Source organism: Sardina pilchardus, chromosome 1 (genome assembly GCF_963854185.1).
Source record: "Sardina pilchardus chromosome 1, fSarPil1.1, whole genome shotgun sequence".
NCBI lineage: Eukaryota > Metazoa > Chordata > Actinopteri > Clupeiformes > Clupeidae > Sardina > Sardina pilchardus.
Window position 1 is genome coordinate 8710412 of NC_084994.1, and position 18950 is coordinate 8729361.

Consider the following 18950-nt stretch of genomic DNA (forward strand, 5'->3'; position numbering starts at 1 on the left):
CATCCAGGAGGTAGTTTCATATCGCATTCATATCGGATATGGACAGATGCGTCTCAGTCTGAACAGCTCCCAACACTCAGATCGGATTTGACTGTCCGTGACGTGACGTGACTTTACGTGCGTGATGTCGAGTTGTGGAGCAACGTTACGGCTATGTCTTTTGACCATGTTATTAAACGTGACTTAACAATACTCAATGCTAAATATAGCATTATGTAGTCTCTGCTCTGTTTCATGGAAGTTGCAAGAATCCACATTGTTCTATTAAATGCCGTTAAATAATTGAATAGCCTCAACAGTTTGAAGCGGAGCTTGCCACTGATTAGTTTCGGTTTCTGTCGCGCAAATGCGCACACGTATGCATGCATTCAATGAACACTCACCTAGTTGTATTGTTCTATGTTTAATCACACCAAATTAGCAAGTATTTCCTCCTGATGGCAGAAATGTTTGTTTTTGTTGCTACAGCAACCTGTCAGATCTGTTTCTAATGTGACCCAGTCTGAACAGAACCATATCCGATTTGGACACTTGCTAAAGGCAGTGTGAACAGTCAGCCCTAAAAATCGGATATGAGAAGGAATCAGATTTGAATCAGATTCATCTGCAGTCTGAACGCGGCCTAAGTGGGTACTGTGATCTTCGCTAGGTGAAGACGACACACTTTGTTTTTTGCTACCCCAGAGCTAACTTACAATGCAACTTGCCATAGGCAGTTAGCTTCAATTAACACCTGGAACTCCTTATATGGGCAAAGATAGAATAGAATAGAATAGAATAGATACTTTTTTGATCCTGTGAGGGAAATTCGTTTCTCTGCATTTAACCCAATTTAACAGAATTAGTGAACACACACAGCACACAGTGAACACACAGTGAGGTGGATTACACACTAACCCAGAGCAGTGAGCTGCCATGCCCAACCAGCGGCGCTCGGGTAGCAGTGAGGGGTGAGGTGCCTTGCTCAAGGGCACTTCAGCCGTGGACTGGTCGGGGGATCGAACCGGCAACCCTCCGGTCACAAGCTCGAAGCCCTAACCAGTAGGCATGGGGTGCATTTCATGCAGCGTTTATACGTCCTCCCTCGCTCCTCGATGCCTCGATCCTCACTGATCTACATAAAGAATGATCGGGGGGAAACAATGGGTTAGTCTATCCAGTGTTAGTTATAGATCAGTGGGAACGCCCATCGAGGATCGAGCATCGAGGATCGAGGAGGCATGATGAGACGCACCCATGGTTAGATGGCAGCCTTGGCTCCCATTTGTAGGCGAACTTCAGAGATCTATTCCACTCCGTTAGACAGAATACTAGCGGAAATCAGTTTTTCAGATTACATGTGTTTATAATCAGATTAGTTAACAGAATGTGCCTTTGGAACATTGGATGAAATGATTGCTGATAATGAGCATCTGTATACTTACGTAGATTTTGCTTTAAAGATCAGCTGTTTATTTCTACAACATTGATGATGAAAACAAGGAGATTTCTAAGTGACTCCAAACTTTTGAACAGTAGTGTAAGTAATTGAACCTGCCAACATTTTTCTTTCAGTGAGTATCTCCAAAAGAGTCTGTTCACATGAAATGTTCACCAGACATTAGAATTAATTTCACTAGCCTTTAAATAAAGCCAAACATTAATCCACATGATGCTAAATGTGAATGTACATGTACTTCAAAGAGAATTTGCAGAAATTTGTTTTCATTTTCTGTTTTCTTTTTGCAGATTGACTAGCTGGTTTGTTAAAAATGTATAAGGAAAATAATGTAGATTGACATCATCCATTCTCCAGTCCAGACGGTGGCGGCAGTGCACCATAATGCTGGTTATCAACCTCCAAAGAAGAAGACAGTTGTTTGTTTAGGCATCGACCGTCTACATTCTCTGTGTTCAAGAATAGGAAAGTTTTTTGGGATTGACACGTTTTCACGTTTTGTGCGACCTCAACAGCAGAGTGACTCATCTCCGTGTGCAGGTCTTAATACTTACTTGAGGTAGGTTTCGTTTTTCAGTCACAATTAGTGGCCGATTTCTTGTTTCCCGTTTGTGCTCACTGGAGCAGGTTCAACGTTAGCTAAGTAAGTGATGGGCAAGCCAGTGCCAATTAATCATATAACAGTTGTCGTTTTGTTGTAGCTGCAGAGACAGGGAATCGATATTGAAAAGCTATTGCTTTTTTTCTGTTCTCTGACTATAGGCTATATAGAAAACTTTGGATGGGATCATTTATGGTGTGTTGTTGGGAACATGGATCACGGACTTTCATTACATCCTAGCGGTAACGTCACGGAGACGCAGCAGGTTGATCTGCTAGTGATGGTAAAAGAAGAGGATATAAAAGAAGAGGGCGAATATGGTCACATGATTGCAATTCAACACGATGAAGAAAAACCCGTTGCAGAGCCTCTCTGTAAAACTGAAACCGACATTGAGACGGACATTGCAGAGTCCAACGTTACGAACACTGAAACGCCACAGACAACAGTGGAGGTTAACGTGAAGAAAGAAGAGGATGGAGTAGAGCAAGCTTATCTCCTGGGTAAGTAAGTCCTTTCAGATACCCCTAGAAAACACACACACACACACACACACACACACACACACACACACACACACACACTCACACACACACACTCAAATCATGCATTTGGATGACAAATTGTTTTGTGTTCAGATCAATGCTTTCCAAGTTACAGCCAGTTTTACGGGGGGAGGGGGGTGTCAATTTTGTTCTGCCCCTTTTTTTTTGTAAAAGTTTTACAAGCTCATTGCTCAAGAACTAAAATATGTATAGGAGGCTTAAATGTTGCAGGCTGGTGCATAAATAGGAATATTATATATGCAGTAAAATTTCCATGGGTGGTCTGGATGATCCTGCATGCATAGCAGCTTTCTCTACTGTGATTACCGTAGGTGCCTCTCATGCAGCGTTTATACGTCCTCCCTCGCTCCTCGGGCCTCGATCCTCACTGATCTACATAAAGAATGATGGGGGGGGGGGGGGGGGACAATGGGATAGTCTATCCAGTCTTCGTTATAGATCAGTGGGAACGCCCCTCGAGGATCGAGCATCGAGGATCGAGGAGGCATGTTGAGAGGCACCCCATGAGTTTGAAACGCTCCCTGCCCTTCAGCTACATATACAAGATGGCGTCTGTAGAGGGTGAAAAGTGTCCAGCATTCCACACTCAGCTTTTTGTCCATTTACGAGTGCCCCATCCAGGTACTCAAATTAGGTATTGTACGTGCGGAAGTGTACGATTTGAGACACCTTGAAAACTGGCATAACGGAAAGGTAGCATGTGACTCGTATCGATGTCTGAGTTTAGAACACATTTTATTTCTTGAAGACAAAGTCCATGAAAATGACTTTCTATTGAAAATGGCCAATTTAAACCTAGAAAGTATTATCCACAGACAGTAAATGGGTATTATCCTACCGTTTCAAACATAAGCTAACCATGAATGCTATTGAAGGCATTGCCACTTGTAAACAAAACTTAACGTTACACCATAGACAGCCATATATTCCATATATAGAAACAAATGGCATGCTTAATTGATATGGTTGTGAATGGGTCCTGGATTTGTTTTGCTTTGTTGATTGGCTGCTGTTAATGATGTATAATTATTATTACAATCGCAGATAAGAATTAACTACAAGGAACACTTTTGTGCCTAACAATTTTGTTTTTAAAACTGTATTCAATCCAGATATAACTCAGCAGAAGATCCATGGACAGAATGATGAACTCAAAGGAAGACTGCACCACTGCACCGTCTGCAGGAAGAGTTTCACGACGCAGACAGAACTCGTGCAACACCAGCTAACGCACTCGAAGACGAACAAAAAGCGCAAGCCGAACAGAAAGCGTAAGACTCGCAAAAAGTCCCATCAGTGTACCCAGTGCGATAAATCTTACTCGGCGTCTTCGTCTCTTCGACTGCACATGCACACACACACTGGAGTGTGGCCTCATAAATGCGATCAGTGCGGAAAAGGCTTCTCACAAATTCAACTCCTCGCAGTCCACTTGTTTACGCATTCGGGAGAGAAGCCGCACAAATGCGACGCATGCGGAAAAGCTTTCATACAGATCCGAAATCTGAAATCCCACATGTTGACGCACACCGGCGAGAGCCCTCACAAATGCGTCCAGTGCGGGAGAGCTTTTCCCACAAAGTCGGGACTCCAAGCCCACCTGGAGTCGCACGCGGGAGAGAAGGCTCACAAATGTGACCGGTGCGGAAAAGGTTTCACGCAGCTTTCGAATCTTAAAAAACATCTAGTCGTACACACGCGGGAGAAGGACCACACGTGCTCTGTGTGCGGGAGAGTGTTCGGATACATCTCGACTCTGAAATCGCACATGTTCACGCACGGCGGCAAAAGGCCTCACGTGTGTTCGCAGTGCGGAAAAGATTTTTTTCTACGTCAAGCTCTGAAAACGCACATGTTGGTGCACACCGCACAGAGGCCTCATAAATGCGTCCAGTGCGGAAAAGGTTTTACGCTTGCGTCGCAGCTTAAAGCCCACATGCAAACGCATACCGGAGAGAAGCCCCATGTGTGTGCGCAGTGCGGAAAAGCTTTAGCAACAATAGCGAATCTTAAGACCCATATGCTAGTGCACACCGGCGAGAAGGCTCACAAATGCACTCAGTGCGGAAAAGCTTTCGCGCTGTTTTCGAGTCTTAAAAAACACATGGTAGTACATACTGGTGAGAAGGATTATGTGTGTTCCAAGTGCGGAAAAGCGTTTGGACAACTTTCAACTCTGAAAAGCCATATGTTAACACATACAGAGGAGAAGCCTCATCAATGTATCCAGTGTGGAAAAGCTTATATCACAAGTGCAGGTCTCAAAACCCACATGCTAATTCACAGCGGAGAGAAGCCTCACGTGTGTGCCCATTGTGGAAGAGCTTATATACGAAAATCAACTCTTAAAATCCACATGCAAACTCACACTGGAGAGAAGCCTTATGAATGTCTCCAGTCTGAGAGAGCTTGCAAATCAAGTTCAACCCTTAACACCCAAATGTTGCCTCACACTGGAGTGAAAAGTTATAAATGTGTCCAGTGTGGAAACACGTTTATCTCAAGGTCAGGTCTTAGATCTCATATGCTAACTCACACTGGAGAGAAGCCTCATAAATGTGTCCAGTGTGGGAAAGCTTTTATACGAAAATCAACTCTTGAAATCCATCTGCAAACTCACACGGGAGAGAAGCTTTATAAATGTGTCCTGTGTGGAAAAGCTTTTATGTCACGTTCAGGTCTTAGAATCCATAAGCTAACTCACACTGGAGAGAAGCCTCATAAATGCGTTCACTGTGAAAGAGCGTTCAATCAAAGTTCGAGTCTTACGATCCACATGCGAATTCACACTGGAGAGAAGCCTCATAAATGTACGCAGTGCGGAAGAGCTTTTAAGCAGGTGTCAAGTCTTAAAATCCACATGCGAACTCATACTGGAGAGAAGCCTCATAAATGTCTTCACTGTGGAAGAGCATTTAATCAAATTTCAACCCTTAAAACCCACATTCGAACTCACACCGGAGAGAAGCCTCATAAATGTGCCCAGTGTGGAAAAGCTTATGTCTCAACAACAGGTCTTCGGACCCACATGCTAATTCACACGGGAGAGAAGCCTTATGAATGCGCCCAGTGTGGGAAAGCGTTTAATCAGAATTCAACACTTAAAACCCACATGCGAACTCACACCGGAGAGAAGCCTCATAAATGTAACCGCTGTGAAAGAGCTTTTAAACAAAGGTCAGCTCTAAAAATCCATATGAAAACTCACACTGGAGAGAAGCCTCATAATGTGTGCAATGTGGAAAAAGATTTTCTGGAATGGACAGTTTAAGGGAAAAAAAACAAAACAAAAAAAACCATGCACGGTTACACATACTGAACAAAATCCTCATGAATGTGTCCAGTGTGTAAAAAACATTTAAAACTTTCAGCATACTGTATCTCAAATCCACAGTGTTGTACACAATTGCCCTTATTTATCAACTGAGCATAGAAACCATAGACGGTAAAAGATATGGACAGAGCTATCACGTAGACGTCAGCAGAGACCAATGAAGCAAATTTCAACCGTTTTCCTGTTGGGCTGCTTGCCTTTCTGCGCAGCCTCAGGGATGTAGATGTGACGTAGGCACGTAGTCTGACCTTTGGCAACGCTTTACTCTACGGACGCATGTGCATTACCTAACTCACGTCACTTTAGCATTGTCTTTGGAAAAAAAGTGTAGTACTCGGGCGGTAAGACAGTTACGAGGTTATGACGCCAATCGCACAATGTTGTATTACTCCGAAAATAGAAAAACTTTGTACAAAGGCTTAAAAATGCTTCAGCTGCAACGGTATTTGATGTGAAAGTGGCGCCAACATTCAATGGGGTTTCAATGGAATGGCTAGCTGGAACTGTTCTCAGAACCAGAATCAGTTGTATTGGCCAGGTAACAGTAAAAGAATAAGGGCAGTTAGCTATGTATAAACAGAGAGGGTTAAAGCGGAGCGAGAGGCGCAAACGTTCGACCATTTCCGCGTTCTGTTATCGCAAAGGGGAGGGGGGGGGGCGAAATCCCCCTTTAAGCAGACCTAGAAAGTGCCGTTACATTTGAACTGAACTGTTTGCCAATCGATATCCCACTATGACGTCTTTCCTTAAGCAGACAGGAACTGTTCGAATTTTGCTTCCATAGAGATGCATTATGTTGCTCTTATCTTGTCAGTAATGAAGGATCTTTGGTATAAATTCAATGTGAATTGAATTTACAACTGAGTTTAAAAATCACGCGCGTGAGACGTGAACGCATCTTGAGATGTTTCCAGAGCCGCGTCTAAAGTGTCTGCTCAGCAGGTTGGTACAACTTCAAGAATCTCCATACAGTGCTGTTGTTCACTGGGTGTTTGACTAGTATAATCTTTCTATGTTTTTTTTTTTTTTTATTATTATTACTTTTTAAACACTTTTTTTAAACTATTGGCCTTTCATGCCGTTGCGTACTTTTTCCTTCAGGCATGCAAACTCCTCACCTTTCGGCGAAATTCGCCGTTTTGAATCAAAAATAGGTGACTTACATGATTCGTGCAGATCCGATGAGAAAATATTTGGGGGGGGGGGGGGGGGGGTCGGGTCAAGGTGAATTGAATTTACAACTGAGTTTAAAAATCATGCGCAGACGCTAACGCATCTTGAGGTGTTTCCAGAGCCGCATTTAAAACATGTCTGATCAGCAAGGGATGCGTGAATGTAGCCCCTATGCGTTTAATACGCGCACGCCAAGTATAGCCTCCCTGTTGTGAGCGCAGATAGATGCGTCTCAGGTGGAATAGTGATTCTGGACAGATGGAGGAGAGATGCCGAGGGATTTCACAGGTGGGCTAGTTGAAACTTTCAACTTCTATTAGAAAAAGACGCTGAGTGAAGCAACGGGCATAGGTGGTTTTCTTCTAATGTTATGAAAGTCAGCGAAATTAGACAGAAATGTAGACATAACGAGTTCTTTTGATGAAGAATATACGTGCAGTTTCAACCATCTAGATCGGCAAAAGGTGAAGCAAAAAGGCAGACTTTATCAGTATATCAAAGGCTAATGTGACAGTTGAATTAAATGCTCATAAACTGGTCTGGTTTGTTTTGTCCGGAGACGTAGTTGATTGACATGCTAATGCTGTCTTTAAGAAACGTGGGCCCTGTTACTCGAAGCACACTGCGCATAGACCTTACGCAAAGCCTACGCAAAAGATATGCAACTCAAATGATTAACGTAGCCAAAAAAAGTTGCGACTGCTTCAGACCACACACGTAACCGTTTGAGTGTGTGTGACTTGCGACAAGTTTCAGTTACACCCGGATCATTACGAGATCGTAAGCCATGCGTAAGCGTAACGTACATTTACATTTGATTGTCGAGTTTCAGGACCCTGATCAGTAGCCTAGTCTGTGCCTACAGGTAGCCTACAGTTTAACATGTAATATGAAGACAGTTCACATAACTTTATTGGTTGGTTAAACACACTAACACAATATAAACCACAGTAGCCTAGGCTGCATATTAAAACGTTTAAAAACAATTTGAAAAAATAAAGCCTATCTACCCTATTTTATATAATGATATTAGTTTGAAATAGTGTGTCTCAAGCAAGTTTATTGATTACCTGGTTTAGTCCAACAAATATTCAGACTTATAGTTTAAAGGGACACTTCACCGATTAGCATTAAGCTTTGTGTCTTTAGAAAACCAGTCATGTTTTTGAATGGTCGTGCATCATTCCCTCAGTTTGCCTTGAGATGGGAGAAATACGGATTTCAGTGAAACCCATGAATAGGACTTCCTGCTTTCAATGATGTAAAATGATGATTTTTACATCATTGAAAGCAGGAAGTCCAACATTGAAATCAGTATTTCTCCCATCTCAAGGCAAACTGAGGGAATATGCATGACCATTCAAAAACATGACTAGTTTTCTAAAGATACAAAGCTTAATGCTAATCGGTGAAGTGTCCCTGTCCATTAGGCCTATGAAATCATCAGAAAAGAAAGCGGGTCCCTCACACTTTGGAAGATTTTGTCCTTTTTTTTTTTTTTTCCGCGGGGGGGGGGGGTCGGAAAAGAGTCTCACCTTTTTCACCCCTGACCAGTTTGCATGCCTGTTCCTTGTGTGTTTTGTGTTTTCCACCTATTATTATTATTATTATTATTTTTGTATTGTTTACTTTTTAAGCTGTTATTTAACTGTGGCCCTTCTATGCCGTCAGTAGCTATTCCTGTTTGCTCTTGTTAGTCTGAAGCACATTGATTGACCTCTGACCGGTATGCAATGCAGTATACAGTATATAAATAAAGTTCATTTGACTTGGCTTTAATATACATTTATATTGTATCAGTGTAAATATGCAGGAAATGCAGTATATAAATAAAGTTCATTTGACTTGGCTGTAATTTGTATCAGTGTAAATATGCAGGAGATGTGGTTATTTGCATGTCCCTTTTATGTCAGGCTAGTAGGCTCTATTTTATGTTTCACCAGGTGCATTATTATGATTAGTAGTAGTAGTATTAAGCCCTATTTGTTTCTATAAGGAGTATTATTATTAGTAGTAGTATTATAGTTGCCCATGGCTATCTTCTAGCATGACTGCCCCAGAAATGTTTCGTCAGGGCTTTGGGGAGCGGATGCTAACTATTTGGTCTTGGGTAGCTTATTTTTTCCAGAAACATGCTGCTTGTTTTTCCTCCCTTAGGTTACATATTTGCATATTGTGACAAAAACATGTAGTCTAAATGTAGGTGTAAGGTATCATTTTAATTGCACAGCTTTCCATATTGTATGATGTTTAACCCTTAAGTGCTCAAACAGCTCAGCATGGATGCACACATTGCCAAAGCAAGGCAAGTAGCCTAATTCAACATTAATGCGCTTATAGTACCTCCTGTCACAGCAGCTTAATGTGGGATAACGTGCATTGATGATTCTGTCATAGCGCCACTCTCCTGGATATTGTAATTGACCTAATTATTGTTGGACCACCATCTCTTTCAATTTAACTTGTCATGAATATTAAGAAAATACTTAATATCCCCCCCCCTTAAACAACTGTATTAAAAATCAAATATGTCTAATTTACAACGTTAATGATGAAATCTAAGTGACTCCAAACAGTTGAACAGTGGTGTGTGTGGGTTTTTTTTTTTTACTTGCCTTTTTTAAGAATGGCTGTAGTGAAACTCCTCTCCAAGCGGTGGCAGCAATGCGTAGATGTCTGTTTGTGTCTGTTTGGTTTGCCAACCACGAGGAAGATCGTTCACCTAGGAAATTGTGCACTGAGTTCAGTGTTGTTGCTTCAAGAATAGTAAATGAAACTCGGGTATGAACACTTTTTCCCCCGTTTTATGCGACCTAAATCGCAGGTTAACTGATCTCCGTGTGCAGAGTTTAATTAAGTTAAGGTTACGGTGTTTGGACACAATTACAGTGGCCGATTTCTTGATCTCATAGTCTACAGTAAAACGTGTAGGCTCCACTTGAACATTAACGGTAGTTAACATAAAGTGATGCACAAGCCATTCGCCAATTAATCATTTTATGTTGTTATGTTGAGCTGTCTTGCAAAAAGAGAACCGATCTCGAAAGGCTATTGTTTTTGTGTTACTCTGACTATATGCTACACAGGCAACTTTGAATGAGATCATCGTAGGCTACGTGGAACATGGATCACGGACATTCATTCCATGCTGACGATAACGATAACGGTAACGTTACGGAAATGCAGCAGGTTGATCTGCTGAGAGTGATCGTGAAAGAGGAAGATATAAAAGAAGAGGGTGACTATGGTCACATGATTGCAATTCAACATGATGAAGAAAATCCCTTTGCAGAGCCTCTCTGTAAAACTGAAACCGACATTGAGACGGACATCGCAGAGTCCAACATTACGAACACTGAAACGCCACAGACACAACACAACACAACAGTGGAGGTTAACGTGAAGAAAGAAGAGGATGAAGAAGAGCTAGCTCATCTCCTGGGTAAGTGAGTGTTTTTTTTTCAAATACCCTTAGAAAACACACACACACACACACACACACACACACACACACACACACACTCACTCATACGTTTGGCATTTTGACTATTGCATAGCGACTTTGTTTTTTGTAGAGATGCTCCGATCAGCATTTTTGGGGCCGATCACCGATTACCGATCACCAAAATCATGATCGGCCGATTGCCGATCACTGCCGATCACAGAATGGCAGGGGAATGAGAGTCTTTTAACAATAGTCTAATAGAGTTTGCATCATTTGTAGAAATTAAACTAACTATGAATTAATGTAAGTGGCATAGAAGACAGTAGTCCTATAGGCTAGTCAAGATGTTGAAGAACAACCATTTATCGATTTGTATTTGGAAAATTACTGTAAATAACTTTGGCCATCTCTTCCAAATATGCAGCGAGACATAAAATGATTTCATACAAGGAGGGGGTCAGGCAGACCAACACACATCACCTAAATGGGATGGGTCCAAATTACATTGCCTAGGCTACTTGAAAAGTACAGCCTTTAAATACACTGACTACATTAGATGAAAAACGTGTTACATCAAAACCTACTGCCACAAAGTGCAAAACTATGGCTTTTTCTCTGTTCCAAATCCCCAAAAAAGAAACAATTTAAGCTACTGTAAGCAATAAATTGCTAGCCTTTTTTCTTTTGGAATCCCCCATGATTGAAACATGCCGTTAAATGCCACCAGTTTGAGTCAATAAAGTGCACTGTTAAGCTAGCAGGGACATTGGACAGGCGTCTGCGCTTGGGAAGCTATTACTCTATTCTTCAGCTTGTCAATGTAGGCTACACTGTTTGGTAACACGGGGAGATACACATTAGTATTTCATGCCTGCGGGGTCATATCGTGGATCAAGGCAGGTTAGGGCCGACTTACATTGCACGATGTTGCCATGTCGGCGAATAAATATCCAAAGTCGGGACAGAAATCATGGCGCGGCGCGCTCCCGTAAACTCGTTGTAAGGTGTCCATTAGCGGTTGTAAGCCAGTCGGAGTCTTTTTCTAGTTTTGCCGTTACGACAATATCAAACATGTCTGATATTATCGCCTGTCTGCATAGTCTGTGACTAGTTTGTGACTTAAAACTCTATGATTTGTCTTGTTTTAGATGTGAGAGTCTGACTGTCTTTCAAAAATCTTTTAGGCTACAAATATTTGCAAAATCGTAACTACTGTATAAGGAGGGCTTTATCCTCCACAACGAGGTTGTTCGTGGAGGCAAATTAATTCTGAACGTGATGTCTTTCCATCTCTTATTATCCCTATGGTTAGTAGGCCTACAGTCGGCTGATTCAAGGGTGGGGACGTTGGCTGGTTTAGTTTCTCATACCCGACATATTCAGTTGTCCGTCAGTGGTGTTAAAACTTCGTTGGTGGCTTCCACCTCGAGGGATTTCAGCACGACATACATTGCAAATGGTATTTTACACTGAACCTTTAGCCTACTCATGTTTGTCACTGCAAGCTCCTCTACTCTAGGCTACTGTTGTGTGCCTGTGCGCCGCGCCTGGAGGTGGAAAAAAGTCACGGAAGTAATTTAGGTCACACGATCGGCTTTTTTGATCGGCGCTTTTGGGCTTCACCGATCAAGGCATTTTTAGCCAATATCGGCCGATCATGATCGGCAGCCGATCGATCGGAGCATCTCTAGTTTTTTGTGAAGTTCCGTAGAATCCATGCAGTGCCTGACAGTAAGGGCATTTTAACGCTCTGCGGCGACTCTTGAGATGTAGCTGGCTCTTCCAGCATAACTGCAGAAATGTTTCGTCGGGGGTTCGGAGAGTGGATGCTTACTATTTGGTCTTGGGTTGCTTCTTTTGGGCTTATTTTCAGAAACCTGCAGCTTGTTTTTCCTTGTGTGACCTGGCAGCCCTGAGGCTAGCACACACACACACACACACACACACACACACACACACACACACACACACACACACACACACACACACACACACACCTCTAAATACTAACAATAGATTTAGTCATTTTAAGTCACAGACATGGCAAAACATCACATAAAAATGTATGCAAAGCCTACTAACAACTATACTTCTTTGATTCAGTCGTCTGGTTGAAGCAGGGAAATATTGTATACAAAGTAGCATATTCGGCTATCCTATCATAGTCCAGGACTCTAAAGTGCAACCAATTTAATCACAAATGCAACCAAAATGGTTAAGGGTGCGAATAAAAATGTTTCGCACTGGTTCACCTAACACCATAAGGGTAAGCGCCTGGACTTGTCCTCACAGCCTGGCCACATAATGGCTTTTTTAATTTAATTATTTATGTTATTACCAAAGATTCTAGAACAGAGCTCTGTTCTAGAATCTTTGGTTATTACTTTATTGGAATCATTTATCCCCATCCACTTTTGCACTGTTTTGATGCATTTTTTTTTTTTTTAAATACGTTTCTGTGGTAACTCTTCCAGAACATATGCATCATTCTAAGTTTCTGTGGTAACTCTTCCAGAACATCTGCATCATTCTAAGTTTCTATGGTAACTCTTGCAGGTGTGCCGGACCATGCGTATGCAACCCAACAGAAGATCCATGGACAGAATGATGAACTCCACCTGCAACATGAAGGAGGTCTGTACCACTGCCCCGTCTGCAGGACAAGCTTCACGGCACTGGGTGAACTCGAGAAGCACCAGCAAACGCACTCTGTTGGTGTGAATGCAAAGCAGACGTTTCAGGAGAGTTCCCAGAGTGTTCCCAAAACGTTGTTTGTCCCAGCCTCGTCCCTTCAACTGCAGGTGCTCACGCACGCTGCAGTGAACGCTCATCAGTGTCCGCAGTGCGGCGTGGCGTTTACACACATCCGACTCCTCAACTCGCACATGCTCACACACACCGGAGAGAGGGCTCATCTGTGTGTCCAGTGCGGAAAAGCGTTCATGACCAGTTACGCTCTCAAAAGACACGTGCGGACACACAGCGGCGAGAAGGCGCACAAATGTGCCCAGTGCGGAAAAGGTTTTGCGCAATTCTCGAATCTCAAAAAGCACCTGGTGGTGCACGCGCGGGAGAAGGACTACACGTGCACGGTGTGCGGAGAAGTGTTCGCGCAGCTCTCGGCCGTGAAGGCGCACATGCGGACGCACGGCGGAGAGGACAAGGACTTTGACTATTTCCACGCGTGCGACCAGTGCGGGAAAGCGTTCGCGTACCTCTCGGATCTGAAGTCCCACATGCCCGTGCACACCGGAGAGAAGCCTCACAAATGTGCGCAGTGCGGACAAAGTTTTTCGCAGCGGTCAACTCTCGCAGTGCACGTGCAAACGCACACGGGAGAAAAGCCCCATCGGTGTCTCCTGTGCGGGAAAGGTTTCGCGTTCGGCTCGCTTCTCAACAACCACATGCAAACTCACACGGGACAGAAGCCCTATAAGTGCGTTCAGTGTGGAAGAGCTTTTACTCTGAGATCAACGCTAAAAATCCACGTGCGAACTCACACCGGAGAGAAGCCCTATGAATGCGTCCAGTGTGGAAAAGCTTACATATCGAGATCGGGTCTCAGGGTCCATTTGCGAACTCACTCGGGCGAGAGGCCGCATCAGTGTGTTCAGTGTGGAAAGGCTTTTATACAGATGTCAACTCTTAAATCCCATCTGCAAACTCATAGCGGAGAGAGGCCTTACGAGTGTATCCAGTGTGGAAAAGCTCTTACGTCAAGCTCAGGGCTTAGAATCCACATGCAAACTCACACTGAACAGAAGCCTCATACATGCGTTCAGTGCGGAAGAGCTTTTAAACAGATTTCGGTTCTTAAATCCCACATGCGAATTCACACCGGAGAGAAACCCTATAAATGTATCCTGTGTGGAGTCGCGTACACCTCTAATGCAAATCTTAAAACCCACATGCTAAGTCACACCGGAGAGAAGCCTCATGAATGTGCCCAGTGTGGAAAAGCTTTTAAACAGGTGTCAAATCTCAAAAGCCACATGCTAACACACACTGGAGAGAAGCCTCATAAATGTGTCCACTGTGGAAAAACTTTCATTCAAATTTCAACCCTCAAAACCCACATGCTAACTCACACCGGAGAGAAGCCTTACAAGTGTGTCCAGTGCGGAAGGGAGTTTAGTCAGATTTCAACTCTTAATACCCACTTGCAAACTCACAGCGGCGAGAAGCCTTTTAAATGTACCCAGTGTGGAAAAGCTTACATCTCAAAATCAGGCCTCAAGAAACATGTAATGAATCACACCGGAGAGAAGCCTCATAAATGCGTCGAGTGCGGAAGAGCTTTCATGCAAAGTTCGACTCTTAAAACCCACGTGCTGACTCACACAGGGGAGAGGCCTCATAAATGTAGCCGGTGCGGAAAAGCTTTCATGACAAGTTCGGGTCTTAATAACCACACGCTAGTTCACACCGGAGAGAAGCCTCATGTATGTGTCCAGTGCGGAAAAGCTTTCGGTCAAAATTCAGTTCTGAAAGTCCACATGCGAACTCACACCGGAGAGAAACCTCATAAATGCGCTCAGTGTGGAAACGCTTACAACTCCAGTTCCGGTCTTAAGAAACACATGCTGATACACACCAGAGAGAAGGCTCACAAATGTGTCAAGTGTGGGAGAGGATTTACAGACATGTCAAATCTCAGATCCCATATGCAAGTTCACACCGGAGAGAAGCCTTATAAGTGTGTCCAGTGTGGAAAAAGTTTCACACACCCCTCGACTCTTAAAGGCCATTTGCAAACCCACACCGGAGAGAAGCCTCATAAATGTGTTCACTGTGGAAGAGCTTTCAATGAGAAGTCAACCCTTAAAATCCACATGCGAACTCACACCGGCGAGAAGCCTTATAAATGTACCCAGTGTGAGAGAGCTTACATCTCAAATTCCGGGCTTAAAATCCACATGCGAACTCACGTTGGAGAGACGCCTCGTTAATGTGTCGTGTGTGTGGAACGGTTTTTCTACAGATTTCAACACTTAGTGTGGAATAGGTTTTTCAGTTATATGGACAGTTCATAAAAATAAAAAAAATCTTAAGTTTACTGGCCAGAGGCCTCATAAATTACTTACTCTGAAAATACACGTCTATTCACCTTATTCCTTAACCCGGAAATCTGTACTGTTTTCAACTTGATTCTGTTTACATGTACGCTAACTAGAATATGCTTCGACTTAGATTTCTTTCGAAATGTTGACAATGCTGCCCTCAGCATGGAAATACTACATAATATATAACCAATATAAAATCGAAATGTCTACCTTTTATATGCGTTATGATATGTTAAGCACTGTAAACCGTCACGTTAAAATAGATACAACGCAGCTTCGCCGGAAATAGATAACCGTTTTCTGAATGCTGAGGTGTCATGGTGACGCCCATTGTTGGCTACGGAATATTGTGAATAAACCACCAGAGTGCCCTGTGTGCAGAAGCATTCCGATCATCCAACAGTAACCGTGAGCTGATTTACACTAGACACATCAGAGAGAAGGTTTATAAATGTGAACATATTTCACAATTTTTTAAGTCTTAACTAGAAAAGCACTCCGAGAGCACAGACCTCCGCCTGTATTGTTCTTCCTAGGTTGTGATAACATTTGAACCTAAACTATTCAGATCGCCACCACGTGGCCATACCATGCCATTACAACACTAAGCGAAAAATATAAACGCCTCCGTTTACGGATCACTCCCAAAATGTAATCGTTTCTTCATTGGGTCATTTCTGACCTTCCCTGAAGATTTAATTGAAATCCATACATTACTTTTTGAGTTATCTTGCTAACAAACAGACAGACACACACACAAACAGACAGACAAACCCTGGTCCCTGATGAAAGCATAACCTCTTTGGCGGAGTTAACTAGAAAAACACTCAGAGAGCACAGACCTCCGCCTGTATTGTTCTTCCTAGGTTGTCATACATTTGAACCTTAACTATTCAGATCGCCACCACGTGGCCATACCATACCATTACACCGCTAAGCGAAAAACAAAAACGGCTCCGGAATTCCGACGGTGATACGGATCAGTTCCAAAATGTAATCGTTTCGTCCTTGTGTCATTTCTGACCTTCCCTAAAAATTACATCGAAATCCATCCATCACTTTTTGAGTTATCTTGCTGACAGACAGACAGACAGACGAAAACATAATAACTGTAAGCTGATTCACACTAGACATGCCTCAACTTAACCAGCAACTCCAAGTACAGTACAACTTTACCACTGAGTTCCACAACCCCGAGAGAACTTGGAGAAAGCTTGAGCAAAACGTACACTGTCAGTGTGAATGAAAAGCAGAACTCAATACTTGCACACACTGGAGAAAAGCCTCTTAAATGTGCCCAAAAACTCAACTCGCCACTCAAGCAGAACATTGAAGGCAGAATCCCAAAGAAATGCGGTCATTGTGGAAAAGCATTTACAATATTCACTCTACTGGCAAAATCCCACAGAAATGCGTCTACAACATTCACACTACTAGTAAAATCCCACAGAATTGCATCTACAACATTCACACTACTAGCGAAATCCCACAGAATTGCATCCTCAACATTCACACTACTAGCGAAATCCCACAGAATTGCATCTACAACATTCACACTACTAGCGAAATCCCACAGAATTGCATCTACAACATTCACACTACTAGCGAAATCCCACAGAATTGCATCCTCAACATTCACACTACTAGCGAAATCCCACAGAATTGCATCCTCAACATTCACACTACTAGCGAAATCCCACAGAATTGCATCTACAACATTCACACTACTAGCGAAATCCCACAGAAATGCATCTACAACATTCACACTACTAGCGAAATCCCACAGAATTGCATCTACAACATTCACACTACTAGCGAAATCCCACAGAAATGCATCTACAACATTCACACTACTAGCAAAATCCCACAGAATTGCATCTACAACATTCACACTACTTAAGCCCCATGTGCTTGCGCACACTGGAGAGAATCCTCGTAAATGTATTGTATGTGGGGAAAAAAACCCAGTCATATGCTTCTCACCGCTTCTATGGTGGCAATATGACCCCCCTGATAAAAAAAAAAACAGTCACATGGTTCAGTTTTCTCAAATTAAGATATTGTGAAAGACCTCCTCTGCAGTGTAGAATGTGATTCTCTTCGTGTATTTTTTTTATATATATAAGATGAATGCATTTTCATGTCATTGTAAATTAACTAAAATAAATGCAATCTATTTTTTTTTTTACACTATAGCCAAAAGAGCCAGCATAAATGTGTCCAGTGTGGAACAGCTTTTGCACAAATTCTGTATTTTAAAGCCCACATGTATCTCAGTTGCACACCTCATAACCTGCAAGCCTCATGTGTTCCCGTGACAACAAGACAAACAAACAAATTTACAAATAAAAACAAGACAAAAATGCCGGACGGAGCGGCGTAATCGCCAGCATTCCCAAGACACCAAGACAGACAAACAAACACAAATCAAATAAATAAATAAAAGCAAACAAAATCAGAAAAGTCCACGCCAACTTAGTCCAATTGACTGCATCAGTAGACGGCCGAGAAAAGTCCCAGGGCAATGATGACGCACAGCCCCGTAGCTGATCAGACCAACCCGGCGGAATTCAAAGTCGCTAGGCAGGTCGTCTGGAGAGCAGAAGCACCAAGCAGCTTTACTTGGGTGGCAGGATGTTACTGTGTTTTTCCTCACAGCACCTGGTAACTGCCGTTGCAGAGGCTTTACTTGGGTGGCAGGACAGGGTGAGAAAGCGTGTAGACCCCCAAAGCCCACAAGCCTGTATCTCACTTGCACACCTCGTAACCTGCAAGCCTCATAAATGTGCCCCAAAACAGTTGTATTCTTCTCGTTGCTTATTTGACCCTCTGACAAAAACAGTCACATGGTTAAATTTTCCCAAAATGAAGATATTGTGAAAAACCATAAACAAGCTTTTAAAGGTTGAAACCATACCATCCCGTTAGCAAAATGTTTGTTTGTTGTAATTGAGTCTAAGATCTCCTCTGCACTGTAGAATGTGATTCTCTTCATGTGAGCTTTCGTCTGTAAGACGAATGAATTTTCATGTCATTGTAAAATAAGCTACAATAAATGCAGTTATTTTTATTCCAATAAAAAGTGTGCTTTTGTTGTCATTGCACATTTGCAATACATTTCATATTTCTAGTTGATCTGATATCCTCCTCTGGATCCCACCTCCTCCGGATGCACTGAACGCTGACGACACGGGTTCGATTCCCGCCCCGTGGTCCTTTCCTGATCCCAGCCTGACTCTCTCTCCCACTCACCTCCTGTCATGATTACAGGCATTAAAAGCATCCAAAACTGCAGATCTAATCAGTTCAGACTCTCTCTTTGTCTCACTC

The 18950-nt window shown here is 42.8% G+C and overlaps 2 protein-coding genes across 3 annotated transcripts; both read left to right on the forward strand.

The window, feature by feature from the left end:
- The first annotated feature begins 1857 nt into the window (after positions 1-1857).
- LOC134087726 (zinc finger protein 91-like) lies at positions 1858-7047 on the forward strand. Its single transcript, XM_062541454.1, has 3 exons — positions 1858-1997; positions 2201-2542; positions 3718-7047. Exons 2-3 carry the CDS (start codon positions 2251-2253, stop codon positions 5874-5876), a joined length of 2451 nt encoding a protein of 816 aa, XP_062397438.1. The 5' UTR covers positions 1858-1997; positions 2201-2250; the 3' UTR covers positions 5877-7047.
- A 2780-nt stretch (positions 7048-9827) lies between these two features.
- On the forward strand, positions 9828-18614 carry LOC134087526 (zinc finger protein 791-like). Of its 2 annotated transcripts, XM_062541121.1 has the most exons (3): positions 9828-9893; positions 10199-10554; positions 13114-18614. In XM_062541121.1, the coding sequence occupies exons 2-3, from the start codon at positions 10236-10238 to the stop codon at positions 15504-15506; spliced, it is 2712 nt and encodes a 903-aa protein (XP_062397105.1). In that variant the 5' UTR covers positions 9828-9893; positions 10199-10235; the 3' UTR covers positions 15507-18614. The 2 variants fall into 2 exon arrangements, with proteins under 2 accessions (XP_062397105.1, XP_062397186.1); XM_062541202.1 differs by lacking the exon at positions 9828-9893 and having other exon boundaries at positions 9955-10554.
- The last annotated feature ends 336 nt before the right edge of the window (positions 18615-18950 follow it).